Genomic DNA, 18,980 nt, shown 5'->3' on the forward strand with positions numbered 1-18,980 from the left:
GTTGAATTAGTGATCACTGTAAGGTTGTGAACATTTTATTTACATCATACAATTTATTTAGTATTATTAGAGGGTTGCACACACACACACACACACACAGCAGTATAAATAAACTTGTACAAACTTGCATAACTAAAGAGGATTAAAAACCAAACAACACAGCTCAAGCAGCCTGACAAAAGTAATGAAAACGGTTGATAAGTGGTGAACTCTTCTCTCTTCTACACAATCATCATAATAATCACATCTTGTGACATCGCAAGCACACTTTAAAAACTGAAGTGAAATAAGATATTGCTAATAAAGCTACAGTCTTTCAAAACGGAAAAATGAAAACACGGAACACACGAAACAGCTTTCATGATAATAATAATAATAATAATATAAAATAAAAAAAGATTGAGGGGAACTTTCTTTTTTTTCTTTCAAAATCCAGATCCAAACAGTTATTGTAGTTGCTGCACAACACACAGGAGGGATTGATGATCACTTTGTCCACTTTTTGTCTTTGATGCTGAAATACGCGTCACAGGCAGGTATGGACCGAGGGAAGCGGTTATTAATGGTCGCCCACATCAGGCCGGAGGAGGGAAACGAGTCTTCTACTTTGCTACTCAAGCCAGCAGAGAGCAAGCGCAACAACAACGACGGCGCCGCTCGGCCCACAGCAGTAACAGTCTGAAGAGTCCATACGCGCAAAAAAAAATACTTCACACCTTCATCAATGTAGCCCACTAACCCCAACGCAACAACACACTCACACGCACTTGAATCAACACAACTTCCAAAAGACTAACTAACAAATAAGAATATGGATGCTCGTGCACTTTTGAGTGTGAAACAAACAGCAGGTCCTTTCAGGAGAACGCTTGAGCTCAAGTCCACTTGTTTGAAAAAAACTGATCAGTCCGTGGATTCAGGGGGGGAAAACCATCTTCTCTTCATATTCTCTGGATCTTCTCGGCCATGACGACGGGGTTCTCTTTGCGGATTTTGGCAGCAGCTTCGGCTTTGTAATCGTACGGACAGTTGTGCTTGTCTGAGTAACGGTGGATTCCACAGAAGATGTTGCCGCAGCGGCAGTCGAACCCTGGGGAGGAGGGCGAGGAAGATGTCAGACGACAACAACAACATGTGCAACAACATCTCTGGGTAATAACCATCTTACCGGTGAGGCCAACTTTTTTGCGACACATAAAACAGCGGTTCTTTTTGGGTTTGATGGGTTCCGGAGACTCTTCGGTGCCAGATGCGGATGTTGTCGGCTGACACACGACTGAAAGGGAAGAGAAAACGACTAAATACTTCTGATGTTTCTGAGGTACGAGAGAAAACTAACCATTTACCAATGAATGTTCAAATCATGTCGTTTTCCGTTTCTAGTACAGTTGAGGAAAGATCAAGAATACAGACGTGGACATTTTCAAGACCAAATATAACGTCGGAGTCAGTGCTCGACGCCACAAACATTTCAAATGCATTGATCTAATAATCGGAATGCCATAATGGGAATTGGAAACGGCTGCAATTGTGTCATTTTACAGCTGCATATAGCAATTAGGGAGAGCATAAAATATATGTATATAAAGAATACATTTACAAATATGAATGTAGGCGCTGCAGAATAACTGCCTTGATGCTAGGTTATTATTCTTTATTGCCTTTTTGTGCGTTTTCTCATTTCATCCTTTTATTCTACCCTGACACCAGGAATAAATCTAATGTTCCAATGTGGTAATAAAGGTTTCTGATTCTGAATACTTTGAAAACTCTTACGACTGATTCTTAAAGTCTTTATAAGTATTTTCGAATGATGTAATATTGATCATCTTTCTGTGACACATACAGTACAGAACACAAGTTTGGAAACACTTTCTCATTGACTGATTTTTCTTTGTTTTCATGATTATTTACATCATAGATTCTCACTTAATGCATCAAAACATGCAGAATTATGTACTTGAAAAAGTGTCAAATCACTTTGAACTTGTCTTATATTCTAGTTGCTTCAAAGTAGCCACCTTTTTCCCTGATGAAATTTATACAGATGTTTGCATTTTTATGACCTTGAAAATAATAAGTCACCTGGAATGTTTCTTACTTCACAGGTTTGTCTTTTCAAGGTAACTTGGTACAATGTTTTGCCCTTTAAATAGGGTTGAGGCCATAAGTCGTGTTGTGCAAAAATCAGGTTGATACAGCCATATTGGACAAAAATTAATTTTATGGAAAGAACCAACCAGCTAAGTAAGGAGAAATGAGTGGCCATCATGACAAATATTCACATGTTATTGGACAGTTAGAAAGAGCAGTTAACCACAGTGTGAAGATTTTCAGCTGGGGACGAGGCCTGTACTTTTGTGGAATAAATACCTGGATCTGTCAGTTCTACTTTGCCTCCCGATGCATCCTTCTCCTCACAGGACAAACTCAGCTCTGTCATCTGATGTGTTACCGAAACACCACTGAAAGGAACAATTGAAAACACAGTTGGGAAAACACTCTTGCAAAAGTGAGGATTACACTAAGATGTGGATTACTAGCACCTTATTAAACACCGTCAGTTGGAGGATTGGATTTTACTAATATTTTCATGGTGGCCAATACTTCTTTGCCATCGAGACACAGTTTCATGATACTTTGACTATAATTTATAACATACATTAGAACCATTAGATTGAGGCAAAGTTATTTTTAAATGTGTTTTTGTTTTCTTTTTAAAACAATAAGAACATATTTTGCAATTAAAATAATGCATTTAAGAATGTGCTACATCCATACCTGAAGCTCTCGATGGCAGCAGCTTCTGCAGATGATGCAGATTCTGCCGCTTCTTCAGCCGCTGCCACAGCAGCAGCGGCAGCATTGTTCAAAGACGCTTCTAACCGCTGGATGGCCGACACCTCGACAGCAGAGCCACTGCTGCCTAGAGACACAACAGAAAAGGGCCTGTGAGGGCACACGTTGAGTCTAACAAGTTATGATACCCAAAGCCAGTCTTACCAATGGGAGCCATGGAATTTATTCCCCCATTGTTCTGTCTGGACAAGTGCTCCTTGTGGCACACCGAGCACATGCCATTTGTTCTTGGGTTGCCATAGAAACCACAGCCCGTGGTACAAAGAACAGGAACTGGACTTTGGTTGGTCTCTTGGGCCATCGTTTTGGCTGGTTGATGGACCTGGAGAGAAATAGGTTGACATTTTTAGATTCATGAATTTGAGCGTCAAAATTCAACAATTCCAGAAAAACATATCGATTTACAATAAACATTCACTTGTTCTTTGATCTATCTTTAACTTATACTTAGGGAACAAGAGCAAAGTTTCTATAAAAAGAAAGTGAAAGATTACACCATCTATGAATCGATCGTCTGCGTTGCTGTGGGCTGGAAAGGGATCAAAAAAGTTGTATCTAGTCAAGTCAAGTTCTTTTATGGTCAAATATACATGTATTAAGACATACATCAATCTATGTGGAAATTATCAGCTTGTTTTTATTTAAAGAAATTCTATATTGCAAAAGGCTTTATTATTAGATTTATGAGAGTTTTTGGTTTTACGAACTTGAATATCAGACCCAATACTTACAGAATATATTAATGTACAATAAATATTTACCTTATTTTTTAATCAATTAATATACTATATTTTAGATGTTAAGGCTCTACATTGGATCCGATCCACAACCATTGTCATTCGATCGTATAACCGTCTTTATTTCTTACTTACTTTCGATCTCTTGCTCTCCCGTTAATGTTTAACACTAAGATGGATACGGACATGCTCGAGCATGTTTGTTTACGAGACAAAGGCCAAGCTCACCAACACCGTTTTTTAACATCGAAATGTCAACTTTATGAGAGGAATCTGTGCGCACAACGCTTTATTAGGGGGTGTTGTTGATATTTTCACATTTATCAGAGAATCAAAGGCGCCTCGTCTTTATCAAAGACTAGCCACTGGGCCACTGTCGAGAAATGTACTGAGTCATGCTAGCGAGCTAAGAGCAGACAATAAAGAAAAGCGTCTTTTTATTCGTCATTGACATGAAAGTCGTTTGGCAGCCATAATAATCTACAACACAAGGCATGTCGGATAAGAAACGTGTATCTAAAACACTCCTAAACAACGAATCATAGTTTAGCTAACACTAGCTTGTCGTTGCTACATAGTAGCGGATGCTAACACTTAGCTTTAAAGGGAAAACAAGCAAAGGCCCTTGTTATTCGACAGCAAAAACGTTCTTTTTGTGAAAAGGTCGTGTTGTGTCAATCAATAAAGATTATTATTATTTTAAACTTGGACAGAATCCAAGTGTTGATCCAAACGTTAAAAGTGATCTGTACATTTTTTTAAACTAAAGCAGCTAAACGTGATGCTGAACAAACGCTCGATCAACAACTTTTCTAGATGAAAACAAAGAATACAAGTTGACAAATGACTCTTTAAAGATTGTTAAAAGCTGCTTCAACGTGATCGAATGTAAAGTAACCACTAAGACGTCTTACCTTGAGCTGTGAATAAATGTTTGGACGGACTTTGCTCGCTGGTTTGACTGTAACTCGGACTTTAATCCTAAAAAAACAACTAGGGCCGTCTAGGTTAGTCGTCGACGTCGTTCTTTTTATCGTTCGTTCCCCAAATGTGCCTCGACTAATCTTGTTGACGTCACCTCGTTCGTGATCGCATCTGTTTTGTTCAACGTGTTTGCGTTGGTGCATCCGGTGACGTCACAGGGACCCGTAAAGTCCCCCGGTTCTTGTTCGTTTGTTGTTATTTTTTGTCATGTTGGCACGCACAGCGCCCCCTCCGTCCAACCCCTGAAATAACCTCGTCAATAACAAGTTAATGCCAGGCGACAATATTTGAGAAGAAATTGCAATATTCCAAAATTAAACATTTATACATGAGCCTTCTTTACTTTCTTATTATATTCATGACCCATGTTGTTACACTTGTTTAGCTTTCCACAGATAAAGTTGTAGATATGAATGGTTTAAATTTTTAAAGCAAACATGTTCACTGTTTCAAAAAGAAAAAGGAAATTACCTTAAATGCATGTAAATACTCAATATGAACACAAGTTATCCGCATATATTCCATTTTTTTAAAAACATCTTTTTACATATAGACAGCTGTTTTTATAAATGTCACTAGTATGCACTTTTTAATTGAAAGATCATGAAGTGTTGAAGACAATTTGCAGATAAAATCAATTGCATATTCATTGAAGTGATTAGAAGCAGGTGTGCTTGACCAATTGGGTCAATCGGCCAATCACCTCGCTGCTGTTAGAGGCGGGAGATGTATATAAACCCAAATACCCACTTACAGAAACATTGCCTGTTGTAGCCTCATTGCCTGTTGTGAGCTCCTCCGCCTTTGTTGACCTGCAAGCGTAATATCATGGCCCTTCGTATCACAAGAGTAAGTTCTTTTTTCACTCTGTTCAATGCATGTTTAGCGATCATGTTCTTGCAGAAAATTGCGGATTTCATATTTTCTTATGTGTTCCCGCTCAGAGCCGCATGGCTATGACCAGGTCTGAGTTTGCCGGCAATGCCTGCTCTTTGAACGGACCTGCTGGTAAGTCACGAGCCGTCCTGGGAGAAATTGGAAATGTCGGTGTCCACAAAGAACTACAGAAAAAGGTAAAGGTGTATTAAGGCATTCTGAACTAGTATTTTCATCCTGAGCTTTAAGACTTAAAACAAAGTGTCAGTCAACATTTTGCAACAATATACTTGTACCAATTGGAACTCTTCCTAAAAGGTTATTTGCTGGATCCAAATTTAACCTAGAGATCTCTACTAAAAATGTTCCAGGATTCCACAAGAGAAGTGAAAAAGTCAAAAGTAACTAGCAAAGCTGCAAAGCCTAAAGTCCTGCCTCCTGTGGCCCCTGAAGTTCAGGTAGGAATAATTTAATTGAGCTGAGCTTAAAGATGAAAAGGACTACTTCTCACTTGATTATTACAACGTAGGTTGCACCAGAGCCAGCTTCCCCAACTCCAATGGAGACCTCTGGCAGTGAGCCTGTGGAGCTCTGTCAGGCTTTCTCTGACGTTATGCTCGGCACTGCAATCAGAGACGTGGACGCAGATGACTACGACAATCCTATGCTGTGCAGTGAATACGTGAAGGACATTTACAAGTACATGCGTCAGCTTGAGGTTGGTTGCTGTGTTTTTTTTATTTAAAAAAAGGGCTTTGGTTTGACAATATCTTTTTAAAGGCTGAGCAGAATGTTCGGCCAGACTATCTGAAGGGTCGGGAAGTGTCTGGTAACATGCGAGCCATCCTCATCGACTGGCTGGTGCAAGTGAGCATGAAGTTCCGTCTGCTGCAGGAGACCATGTACATGACCGTTGGGCTCATCGATCGCTTTCTTCAGGTCAGAAAACACTTCCCAACTTCCAAGGTTTAACATCTTACGACTTTATTGTTTATTGCAACCAACAGGAACAGCCGGTCTCAAAGAAGCAGCTGCAGCTGGTCGGCGTCACCGCCATGTTCCTCGCCTCTAAATACGAAGAGATGTATCCTCCTGAGATCGGAGACTTCGCCTACGTGACCGACCGGGCGTACACCACCGCACAGATCAGGGAGACTGAGATGACCTTCCTCAGAGTTCTAAAGTTCCAGTTGGGTCGTCCTCTCCCGCTGCAGTTCCTCCGACGGGCCTCAAAGATCTATGAGGTTTGTAATGGAAGGCTTCTACTTTTTGCTTTGTCGTAGACTCTAAAATGGTGGCATCGATCAGGTCACAGCCGAGCAACACACCCTGGCCAAATACCTGCTGGAGCTCACCATGGTTGACTACGACATGGTGCATTTCCCACCTTCAATGGTGGCCAGTGCTGCTCTCGCCCTCACGCTGAAGATCACAGATGGTGTGGAATGGGTGAGAAACGTGACTCTGGAACTTTGAGGTTTTAGGTCAACCTCACCAACGTCTTTCTCCTCTAGGATGCTACCTTGACTCACTACATGGACCACACCGCAGAGAGCTTGATTCCAGTGATGGCACACATTGCTAAGAATGTTGTGAAGGTGAACAATGGGCAAACTAAGCACATGGTGAGTAGCTGAATATGCAACCTTATTTGAGTTAAATGAATGACTTTGCTCTTTCTTTCCAGGCCATCAGAGCCAAATATTCTTCTTCCAAGCAGATGAAGATCGCCACCGTCTCTCAGCTGACTTCAGCCGTGGTGACTGATCTGGCAAAGCAGATCACCACCCAGTGAGATGTGTTTGCATCTTTTTAAGTGACATTTTAACCTTGGTCAATAATGCTAGCACTTTAAGCACCTGATTTTTAGCTTTGAGGATGTACATTTTTCTGTGACATGTTTTTAGTAAATTTTAGAGTTTTTGCCACAAGCTAAATGACTCTCATAGGGTCTCGGGTCTAGTCACATTTTAAATCCAAAGGATTGATATTTATTGAGTTGCTGTAACATGTGATGCCTTTGGTTTCTGTGTAGCATTAAATGATTTTAACAAACATTGTTTCTGGATTGGTTCATGCTGCTGTAATGTAACTTTATGACTGCTTCTAAACCTTGACCCAATAAAGATGAATGGCTTGACATTTTAAATTGTTTATTGGCCAAATATTTTGCCTACTGAAATTGGGGCCTGACTATGACGGCATTTTCAAAATATCTAATCTTGAGAAAAGGGTATCAAAGACCATAGCTACAGCTTCAATGGTTGCCATGTAATGGGTTAGCTGTTATCAATAACTATGAATTTAAGCCTGGCTCCCATGTACGAATGTGTTACTGCAATGTAAATGTATTTGCCAAAACATTCTATATAATTTTGTTTCAATCTTAAATGCTTTCAAAATGCTGACCATTTATGCAAAATTGAGTAAAGATGAGCCAGAAGTGCAGGAAAACTGCTTATCCAATGCATTAAACTTATCTGAAACATGTAGGTAATGGCTGCAAAAGCTTCTGGGATTTGCTCATTTGTAACTTGGCAGCGGAATCATTTGTGTACAGAAATATTGTGCCAAATTAACATGGCAGGAGAATGACCCAAAGCACACTGGAAAGGGGAAAAGTTTTAGACTTGCCAAGTGAATCAGCTGATCATAATCCAATACAACATGCACCTTTCCCTCCTGGAGAGGAAGTAAAGTTATTCTGTCATTCCTCTCCCTAACAGAACACCACACTGTACAGGTTACCAGCCCATCCACTAATCAAAGTTTACCTCTTGTTACAACTAGAAGTACTTTGTAGAAAATGGCACAATCAAGATGAATGTGCATGTTTGGTGTTTACCCGGGTCACGTGATTTTAGTCCTCCACTTGCAGCTGTGGATGTACCTACAATATTGGCTTGTAGGGCAAGACCCATTTGTAGTGGTTGGTGGAGAAATTTCAGTCGTCAAAAAAAACAATTATCTTGAAAGAGAAAAAACATGACATTGTTTCTGCTATGAAATTCTGCAAGAACTTTTAAGTTCCTGCTGGTGTGTCCAACTTTGGAAAATACTGGAGCGCATAGCTGTTGCACTTTGGTGGATGTTCTTCAACACGGCATGAATACATGCATTGAGCTCACATTGAACATCTGCATCAGACCGTTATTGAAGATAATGGGTTGTTTTTTTTAATATATTGGAATTGGGCTGTCCCTGAAAGAAACATTGACATTTTTTTAACCTTCATTATCAGCAAAATTCATGGAAATTATTTTAGTATGTTACAACATAGTTTTAGAATATTTGAAAGCGGCATCAGAATCTTCAGGATCCTAGTCTTGGAGGAGTATTTATTGGTAGTTTTTCTCTTCTCCTTTCCTTCCTTTACCTCCGGACAAAGTCTCTTTATTGGTGGAGTTATATAGGTGTACACCTTGAAACAGGATATGACTCTTTCAAAACGCCGTCAGAGACTAATGATCATGGGTTAAAAGTCTAGTCTTGGAGACACAATTCAGTGCACAGAAGATTCTTTTTTTCTTCAAGTTCAGACAATGTCTCTTCATTCATGAAGTAAAAGGTCTAGAACTCGAAGCAGGTAGTGAGTCTCTGAAATCTTCAGTGGACATTTCAACATCATTAGAGTACACTGAGGTTTTTTTTTTACAGTGCAACTGTAAAAATATATATATTTCAATGAAGACATTGCATATAAATTTAAATCTGAACCAATATTAATATCAGGGACTCATTCATTCCTCGTGCTATTAGATTGTACGATTCTGAGTTTGGCGGCAGGAGTGGAACGAAAATATCATGACATTCTATTCTATGTTAGTCTTTGTTTCCTTTGTCTTTGTTATTTGTCTTTGATCTATGTTCTTTATCTTAAGACTTAGATTGTGTCATCTTGTACTTTCTTTTTTTTTTCTTAGAAACTTAGTCTGGTTCTTACTTTTATTTTTTATGAATTATCGTCTCTATTGCTGTGTTCTAATTTGAAAAACAATTTCCCGAAGGAGAATCTATCTATTAATATCTATCTATTAAGCTGTACTGTTAGAATGCCGTCCCCCCTTGAAAAGTTGTGGGTCAATATTGCAATTACTCCTAAAAAAGTAACTGTTCAGTCTTCTGTATATTTTAAAAAGAAAAGAAGAAAGCTTTACATTTTTGTTTCAATACATTCCACAACATAAATAACGTTTAAACTGTTTCCTTAGTAATAAAAAGCACAGAACTGTCGATTTAAATTCCCACATTGCTTTCTATTAACATTTTAATAGCATGGGATTTAAAAACAAACAATTACAATACATTTTCATTTTGTTTGTCACTTTGGAGAACAAACAAAGAACTTACAAAAATATTATCACAATTCTTGAACGTGAGAATGTTTTAAACCTAATTATGAGACTGGAATTTAATGAGGTTTCTGCACAACCTCAAACAGTAAGCTGATGACGTCACATCCTTCATTTTCGTACGAATTTTCCCAAATATTTTTTTTATTATTCATGAACACAACTTTAAATGGCCGATTTAAGGAAGCACGTTGTACCACCCACGAAACATATCAACATATATAAAATATTTATAATTCTGATAATTTTCCAAGCTTCTGTCCGTTTTGTTACTTCCGGGTCGGACAACGCTTTCTGATTGGCTGACGCGTACGCGTTGCTTTTTATTTCCCATCACACGTGAATCAGTATCAACTTCTAACAAGTAAACAAGGATGCAGCATAAAATGTAGTTTTGATTTAAATAAAATAAAATAAATAAACATTTAAATAACGGAACTTTATTGTCACCCTTATGGAATCCGTCCAGGGTTTAGTTATAATTTCAAACGCATATTGGAGTTCCAAATGTCCACCATAACATCCCAAATATTACAAACAGTTTTGTGTTTTTTTTTGTATAATTCGGAACCTTTAACTTAATAAAGTAGCTACTTATGAGTATTTGATGTATTCCCACGTCATCATCCTTTAATTTTATCTATATTTGGACACATTTCTGTATGAATTGTTCTTTTGGGGGTAATAGTTTAAATTAACATTTGAATATATAATCGACTGCAGTTAAACTGTCTCTGTCGCTTAATCACTGTAGTCGCGGGAACGACCCGGATACAAATCATCTTGGCCAATCACGTCCCGGTGTGATTCACAAACCGACCAATCAGCGACGAGGCAGCTCGTATTTAAAAGTCAAACGCGCGCTTCTGTCATAAAACGGCAGCGTGACTCTTCTCTCGGTCCACGTGCTTCTGAAACAACAACAACACGCTGCTATGGCTTCCCGCGTGACCAGAGTGAGTGCACTTGTATAGATTGTAACGTTTGTGTCTCCTAAAGTAGATGTTTCATTAACAATATGTTGACAATGTTCGACAGACTGGCCTGGCTTCCACCAGGACTGAGCCTGCAGCGAAGACCTGCTCGGTCAACGCGCCCACCGTGAAACCTCGCACTGTTCTGGGTGAAATTGGCAATGTTGCCTCGAAAAAGGTTACTCAGAATAAGGCAAGTTGTTTTGTCGTCTTTTAAAAAAAGTAATTGTCATCGGTTCTTCGGGTAACTATTGGCTACAGTTACTTCTAACTTGTTTTTAACTTACTTTTTAAGTAGTAGGATTGAACTTAAAGTCAAATTGTGCACTTCATTTAACCACATGTTTACGTTCAACATTAACAGGAGAAATGCATTATAATATTATTCACTTGCAGTATACATGCTCCTAATGTTAGTTCTCTACACTTCAGTTTGCAGTCGGATTATGTATCCAACAGTTTTATATTGTGTTATTTCCTTTTAATCCATGTTCTTTATATCTGGATGTTGTCATCCCTTGCACTTTAGTCTTTATTTTAATTTGTTCTTATGAATCTATCATGTCAGCTGGAAACTCAATTTCCCCAAGGAGATCTCCAGAGGGACTAAAAGTCTATCTATATGAATCCTACTTGGATCGTTACGTAAATAACTCGTGCCATTTGCTTGACTAATACTGTAAAATTTAACATTAAAAAAACGTACAGGAAGGCAAACATTTGAATCCTTCTGGACCACTGTCCTGTGCAAACGGTCTGCATTAATCACCTTCTCTGTAATTTTATTTTAACTTATCCCTTTGATATTAATTTCTTCAAAAGCCAACCTAGAGTCCTAATGATTGATATCATGCCTTGCACAAGAGATCTGCTACGGTCAAGAATTGTTGACTTTCATGGAACTAAATCTCTAGTTTGTGACACCCATTTGTCCATGGTAGGAGAGCTAAAGAAAGTTCAGCACTATTGCTACTCTTTCCCGATGTCTTCTTCCTATAATGTCAACGCTCAATAAAATGACATCATGGGATGAGATTTGAAAAACAAACTCTTTTTTTCTTTTTTTTTTAATCTTAACAGGATGCCAAAAAAGGTAAGGCCAAAGTGGCCACCTCCAAAGTGGCAAAGGTCGAACAGCCTGCTCCTGTGGTCCCTGAGGTTCCGGTAAGTGCGTTGATGGCCATTTAAAATAATAATAAAATAAAAAAGTTGCCATATGTTCAGTCTCAATGTTGCTTCTGCAGGTTGCCAATAAGCAGACCGTCTCAGTGCCAAAGGAGAAATCTGTTTGTGAGCCGGCAAACATTTGTCAAGCCTTTTCTGAGATCATGATCGACGCAGCAGTCAGGGATGTGGACGCAGATGACTACGACAATCCTATGCTGTGCAGTGAATACGTGAAGGAGATTTACAAGTACATGCGTCAGCTGGAGGTGGGACTTTTTCTTTTGATGAATAGAAAACAAGAATCTTGCAACTGCGAATGTACCACAATACAGGGGCTACCATATGATGTATTGCATTACTGTAGCAACAGTGACATTTGTGATATTGTAGTAACAAGGATACATTTGTAGTATTGTCAAGTACTTTACTCTGGTGTTGCAAAAGTTACAGACCATGACTTTTGACCAAGTTGTAACTCATTTATATGTTTTGAAACTCAAGTATTTCCAAACGTCTGCTTTAAAAGCTGCCAGAGTAGGCTGTATCCTCTCGTTCTCAGTCGCCTTTATTGTTGCTCTGCTGTGGAGGATGTAATGGCCAGAACTTTTCTGTGCATCACAAAAATGAAGAAACTCTGTGAATATTCGCAACTTGTAAAGGAAATCAAATTACTTAAATGTATGGTCCTCCGCAGGTTGAGCAGAATGTTCGGCCAGACTATCTGAAGGGTCGGGAAGTGTCTGGTAAGATGCGAGCCATCCTCATCGACTGGCTGGTGCAAGTGAGCATGAAGTTCCGTCTGCTGCAGGAGACCATGTACATGACCGTGGGGCTCATCGATCGCTTCCTTCAGGTCTGAAAACGCTTTTTAATGTCCAAGGGCTATCTTTCTATGACTATTTTCTGACGTCCAACAGGAACAGCCGGTCTCAAAGAAGCAGCTGCAGCTGGTCGGCGTCACTGCCATGTATCTTGCCGCCAAGTACGAAGAAGTTTATCCTCCTGAGATCGAAGACTTCGCCTACGTGACCGACAAGGCGTACACCACCGCACAGATCAGGGAGACTGAGATAGCTTTCCTTGAGGTTCTGAAGTTCCAGTTGGGTCGCCCTCTCCCGCTGCAGTTCCTCCGACGGGCCTCGAAGATCTACGAGGTTTGTGATTGGAAGAGCTTCACTTCTTTGGCTTCAACTCTAAAATGGTGGCATCGATCAGGTCACAGCCGAGCAACACACCCTGGCCAAATACCTGCTGGAGCTCACCATGGTTGACTACGAAATGGTGCATTTCCCACCTTCTATGGTGGCCAGTGCTGCTCTTGCCCTCACGCTGAAGATCACAGATGGTGTAGAATGGGTGAGAAACGTGACTGTAACATTGGGGTTTTACGTCAACGTCTACCTAACCTTCTCCTCTAGGATGCTACCTTGACTCACTACATGGACTACACTGCGGAGAGCTTGATTCCAGTGATGGCACACATTGCTAAGAATGTTGTGAAGGTGAACAATGGGCAAACTAAACACATGGTGAGTAACTGAATATGCAACTTTAGTTGAGTTAAATAAATGACTTTGCTCTTTCTTTTCAGGCCGTCAAAGCCAAATATTCTTCTTCCAAGCAGCTGAAGATCGCCACCATCTCTCAGCTGACTTCAGCCGTGGTGACTGATCTGGCGAAGCAGATCAAGTAGTTGGCGGCACGTTTTACCTGGAGTTTTTACTGCTGTGCACTTTTTACAGTTACATTTTAGCTACAATAGAAGCACTTTAAACCGTTTTTAAGGTCTGGAATATGACCAAGTTTAGAGTCGGTTAAATAATCACCAATAAGCTAAATATAATATTGGTCAAGTTTTAAATTATTTTTTTGAAGGCTTTATTTATTGATGTGTGACTTGTTTCATTTTGTCTCATTAAATGGGTTGACCTGAGAACTGCTGTTTGTGCCTGCGTTGATGCTACTTCAGAGATTTAAAGTATCAACCAAATTGTTACTAATTTAAACTGTGATTTAAGGATTTTGTCATTTGTTGCATCAAACGGATGCCTAGTTAACAGGGAATGTATCGGTTTCAATTTAATGTCCCTAATCGGTTTCAGTACTTTTTTTTTTTTTTTTCTTTTTTTACAATCGTAAATTTGGATTGGTGTGCAATTTTTAAACATCTACAATTGTAAAATTTTAATAAAATCTTCACTTCCAAATCAGAACTCTAGTTTTTCATCTAAAAATAATTTCCAGGTTAAGCTAATCAAAGTTTCAGCTGACCAGAACTTGTTGAATAAAGAAGTGGATGATGCTGACTTTAGTAATTTGTTACCATCAAGTAATATGATTTAACATGTATAAGAATGTACACCTATTTTGTGTTTTTTTTTGTTTTTTTTTTCCTGAAGCATTGTAGAGAATTGACTACTCTGAGCTTTTTTAAGTCTGCAAGTTCAGTGATCCATATTTGTACTTTTTGTGGATGTGTTTGTCTGCCTCAAAGTAGTTTGAACACATGGTTGGAAATCCTCGTATGTTTTATTTAAAGACGTTTTGATTTTTACTGGGCTCCTTCCTCTTAGTGCTTGTGACTCTTTACATAAATGCTGTTGTCTGGATGAAGAAGGAGAGATCTTGAATATCCCATGATGGAAGAAATTCTGCACTGATGGACATATGAAGGGTTTGGTCAGGACACAGCTGGGACTGTAGAAGATGAAGGAGGGACACAAAGAACTGAGGCTGATTTGAAATGTAGGCATTGACTCAAACAAATAAAAAGACATGGGTGGTTGAGCAGCTCCTTCTGCAACAGGCTACAGCACCCAAAAAATGATTAAAAACATCAACACAGGCCGTTTATGGCTCAAAGTTTTGATATAGTTCCAACACCAATGTGGTATTTTTTTTTTTCTACACTACCTCCATCATTTACACTATTCATTAACATGTACATATGTTTACAATAGTTTATAAACTCAAGCATATAAAATAGTGGTCGGCAGACTGAAGGCTTATAGTCAATAAATACCGTTAGGTATGATACATAGGTATGTATGTTATACAGACAAGTTAAAATAATACAAAATAATCTTTATGTGAATTAAAAAAACTGTTTAACCCTTAAAATCAGTATCCACAAATAATTGTATGTGTTAAAATCAGTATCCAAACGCTTGTTTGTTTGCACAACACCACTGCCAAAACTAAATTTGTCACATTTTCTTTCACACAATCATTTGAGGGGATTTAAATATAAATATATCTATTATGACTGTCTCGTATTTTGGGTCTTGTCAAGACCAGCCTATGTTTCCAGGAGTAGCTTTGCAAGTTTCTCCACTAGACCATGATAACATGCTTTAATAACTCTAATACGTATACTACAAATTACAAATATAAAAGAAACATCAATTGATCAAAGTACTCAGTGAACTACTATTGACTTATTTTCAACACAAGTAATAATAGTTAAAAATGATTTACTCTTGGAGAAATAGGTAACATTATTAAAAATATATATAAATGTTTAAAGTCTCATTGTGATGGAAATAATTGGTCCGTACATTATTTAAGGTTTCTAGTTTATTTTCGTTAATTTCTGGTTAATGCTTAATACGTCAAAGGAAATGGAATGACGACTTCCTGTCACGTGACCGCCGCACCCAACCGACATGATTCCCCTCGACCAATCAGCGTCCAGGGAGCGAGGATTTAAACCCAAACACTGACGCTCTGGTCACTAGCGCAGCCTCGTCCTCCATTTCCACACTCAGGACTTTTTAAGCTTTAACGACACGTCAAGATGGCTTTCCGCGTCACAAGAGTAAGTCCTTCGGCTACGACACTTTGTTTAATTTTCTATGAACTTGTGTTTAACCGAACCTTGTTTTTTTTTTGTGGTCCTGCAGAACCGCTTGGCTTCCTCCAGAGCCGAGATCTCGGCGAAGGCCTGCTCTGTTGCTGCGGCCACCACCAAACCCCGAGCTGCTCTGGGAGAGATTGGAAACGTTGCCTTGAACAAAGATGTCCAGCAAAGGGTAAATTGTGTTTTTATTTTTTATTACATGGCGATCGGCGTAACCGAATACATTAGAGAGAGAGAAGTGTTTCTAGTGAACTCAACGACGACAGCAATGTTATTATTGGGAAAATCCTTGAGTCTTTACGTTATTTGTTATATTAAAAGATGTATTAACTGATCAAAAGCTCAATTTAAAATATGCCTTGTTAAGGTTTGTTTTCGTTTTAAACTATAGCTTTTACTTATCGCTTTTGTACGCCCCCTTGTGTTCATAAAGGGAAGGATCATAAACTGTCAAACCATTTATTTTTTTCTTAAATGTTTTTATTTTTTTGCGTCAACAGGACGCTAAAAAGGTCGTTAAGAAGACCAAGCCCACTGTGGCCCCCACCAAAGTTGAAACCATTGAGAAGCCTGTGGTTGTTCCTGTTCCTGTGATACTAGAGATTCCAGTAAGTACATGGATGGTGGTTTAAGTACATCAGCATGAACTCTCTAAAAAAATTTTTTGAAGGTTGTCGAAGAACAGTCTTCGCCGACTCCGATGGAGACTTCGGGTTGTGAGCCGGCGGATCTCTGTCAGGCTTTTTCGGACGTCATGCTCGACACGGCAGTCAGGGACGTGGACGCGGATGATTATGACAATCCTATGCTCTGCAGTGAATACGTGAAGGAGATTTACAAGTACATGCGCCAGCTGGAGGTTTGTGGAAACTCGACCACGTAAACCGGAGAAAAGTGTGGTTTTCACCTCGCCTTTTATGGTCCTCAGGTTGAGCAGAATGTTCGGCCAGACTATCTGAAGGGGCAGGAAGTGTCTGGTAACATGCGAGCCATCCTCATCGACTGGCTGGTCCAAGTGAGCCTGAAGTTCCGTCTGCTGCAGGAGACCATGTACATGACCGTGGGGCTCATCGATCGCTTCCTTCAGGTCAGATTTACACATGAGGATTGCGTGTAGTTTTCTTAGATGACTTAAACTGACATTTTGCCAACAGGAACACCCGGTTCCCAAAAGGCAGCTGCAGCTGGTCGGCGTCACCGCCATGTTCCTCGCCTCTAAATACGAAGAGATGTATCCTCCTGAGATCGGAGACTTTGCCTACGTGACCGACCGGGCGTACACCACCTTGCAAATCCGGGAGACTGAGATGACGTTCCTTGAGGTTCTGAAGTTCCAGTTGGGTCGTCCTCTCCCGCTGCAGTTCCTCCGACGTGCCTCGAAGATCTACGAGGTTTGTGATGGAAGAGCTTCACTTCTTTGGCTTTGACTCTAAAATGATGGCATCGATCAGGTCACAGCAGAGCAACACACCCTGGCCAAATACCTGCTGGAGCTCACCATGGTTGACTACGACATGGTGCATTTCCCACCTTCTATGGTGGCCAGTGCTGCTCTCGCCCTCACGCTGAAGATCTTGGACATGGGAGAGTGGGTGAGTGACTTTAAGGCTGAGACGTTTCCTTGTTTTAGAACGCTGTCTTATCCTTTTTTAAATCCTTTAGGATGCTACCTTGACTCACTACATGGGCTACACCGCAGAGAGCTTGGTTCCTGTGATGGCACACATTGCCAAGAATGTTGTGAAGGTGAACAATGGACAAACTAAACATATGGTGAGTGACCTAAAGTCCACACATGGTTCAAAATTTTCCAACACTAATCTTATATATTTTTTTTTTACAGGCAATCAAAGGTAAGTACTCAACGTCGAAGCAGATGAGAATCGCCACCATCCCCCAGCTCAAGTCATCGGTGGTCACAGACCTTGCGAAGGAGGCCCCCCAGTGACCTGGACCCGGCACCGCCTGCGCTCCTGTACAGTTGTAAAGTTGCAGCTGAGAATTTTACCCTTGGCACAAACGTGGACTTTTTAATCGATGTTGATGACTTGTTTTTACTTGGATTTTTCCAGTTTTTTTTGGATAAAAATGTACAGCAATACTTTAATCAGGATTTTATGTTCTTAACTAATTAAATGGTTTGACTCAGCTTTTGCATATTGTCATTTTATAAGCAATCATGAGTGAAAATCATGTTTAATGGAAACTGGGCTTAATCAGGTTAAAGTCCTCTTTTTTCCTATGACAGTTTATTCCCTACTGATGTTTCTTAACTAGAGTTGTGCTTGTTATATAATCGACCATTAAATATTTTGAATGCACTGCTCATTCTTGTTGAGTGTGTATTTACATGGTTAATGGCTTGTGTAACACTCCTTTAAATTAACTGGTACCACATTTGTTAATTTATCCCCTTATAACAGTGTTTAATTTAAACTGTTATATGGGGAATTTGCTAAGGCGCTCTACCAGTCATCGACGTCGGGTGGCGCTATTCTATCACTTGTTAAATCTGAGAAATTACGCGGAAGTTGACGGCAAATATATATACAAATATAGGGTTGAATTATATCTTTGATACCCAACATTTTTGGTAAACAGCCGCTTATTCGAGTTTCAAATGTTTTCCTTGGTCACCTCTGACCTTTTTGTTTAGATTTTCCTCTTATTTCACGTACAAAGAATGGCGCAAAATGTCTTGCTGATCGGAACACAAACGACAAATACAAAACGTCTTTTTAAAAACCTTCAGATTAGTGGCACTGATTTACTGTGAATAGTTAAACGGTGTTAACCTGTTTGTCTATATTCTACCATTTAGAACCCAACGCAGTCCTTTGTATTTATCATCTATAAATTCTATTTTATTACTAGTCCCTATGACTAGGGCCTTTTTTTTTTTAAGACTTTGATCCTCTGCTTTTGTATTTTGAGTATTTTGCCCTCAAAAAAAATGTATATAAAAAGACTATAATCATGGCATATTTAGCTTGATTTTGTACTTGTTGCTCCTTTATTGCTTGCTGTATTAAATGTGACACTTGAGTGAAAATGTGGCATCAAAGTAGTTTGATCCTCACGTATCCTGGCTGTGTTGCAGGGGCCATGACTGCATGTTCACACCGTTCATGTCCCGAAAGCCCCCACTCGACTATGATAACTTTATAGTATT

At 39.5% G+C, this 18,980-nt stretch overlaps 4 protein-coding genes across 4 annotated transcripts; 3 read left to right on the forward strand and 1 right to left on the reverse strand.

Moving 5' to 3' along the window:
* Positions 1-19: 19 nt before the first annotated feature.
* LOC148079454 (AN1-type zinc finger protein 5-like) lies at positions 20-4,741 on the reverse strand. The gene is made up of 6 exons (XM_087791027.1): positions 4,511-4,741; positions 3,004-3,181; positions 2,782-2,926; positions 2,374-2,465; positions 1,169-1,276; positions 20-1,090 (listed from the first exon to the last, which is right to left on the reverse strand). The coding sequence occupies exons 1-6, from the start codon at positions 4,721-4,723 to the stop codon at positions 942-944; spliced, it is 885 nt and encodes a 294-aa protein (XP_087647153.1). The 5' UTR covers positions 4,724-4,741; the 3' UTR covers positions 20-941.
* A 667-nt stretch (positions 4,742-5,408) lies between these two features.
* Positions 5,409-7,251, forward strand: LOC148079455 (G2/mitotic-specific cyclin-B1-like). Its single transcript, XM_087792289.1, has 9 exons — positions 5,409-5,429; positions 5,525-5,661; positions 5,839-5,914; positions 5,986-6,174; positions 6,237-6,395; positions 6,464-6,700; positions 6,765-6,905; positions 6,971-7,081; positions 7,144-7,251. Exons 1-9 carry the CDS (start codon positions 5,409-5,411, stop codon positions 7,249-7,251), a joined length of 1,179 nt encoding a protein of 392 aa, XP_087648415.1.
* Positions 7,252-10,698: 3,447 nt separating this feature from the next.
* Positions 10,699-14,095, forward strand: LOC148079456 (G2/mitotic-specific cyclin-B1-like). The gene is made up of 9 exons (XM_087791029.1): positions 10,699-10,764; positions 10,847-10,975; positions 11,863-11,946; positions 12,027-12,215; positions 12,644-12,802; positions 12,867-13,103; positions 13,165-13,305; positions 13,368-13,478; positions 13,541-14,095. The coding sequence occupies exons 1-9, from the start codon at positions 10,744-10,746 to the stop codon at positions 13,640-13,642; spliced, it is 1,173 nt and encodes a 390-aa protein (XP_087647155.1). The 5' UTR covers positions 10,699-10,743; the 3' UTR covers positions 13,643-14,095.
* A 1,573-nt stretch (positions 14,096-15,668) lies between these two features.
* On the forward strand, positions 15,669-18,132 carry ccnb1 (cyclin B1). Its single transcript, XM_087791028.1, has 9 exons — positions 15,669-15,766; positions 15,852-15,980; positions 16,309-16,416; positions 16,479-16,667; positions 16,737-16,895; positions 16,963-17,199; positions 17,260-17,400; positions 17,471-17,581; positions 17,652-18,132. Exons 1-9 carry the CDS (start codon positions 15,746-15,748, stop codon positions 17,754-17,756), a joined length of 1,200 nt encoding a protein of 399 aa, XP_087647154.1. The 5' UTR covers positions 15,669-15,745; the 3' UTR covers positions 17,757-18,132.
* Positions 18,133-18,980: the final 848 nt, after the last annotated feature.

Source organism: Callionymus lyra, chromosome 5 (assembly GCF_982586985.1).
Source record: "Callionymus lyra chromosome 5, fCalLyr1.hap1.1, whole genome shotgun sequence".
Lineage (NCBI taxonomy): Eukaryota > Metazoa > Chordata > Actinopteri > Syngnathiformes > Callionymidae > Callionymus > Callionymus lyra.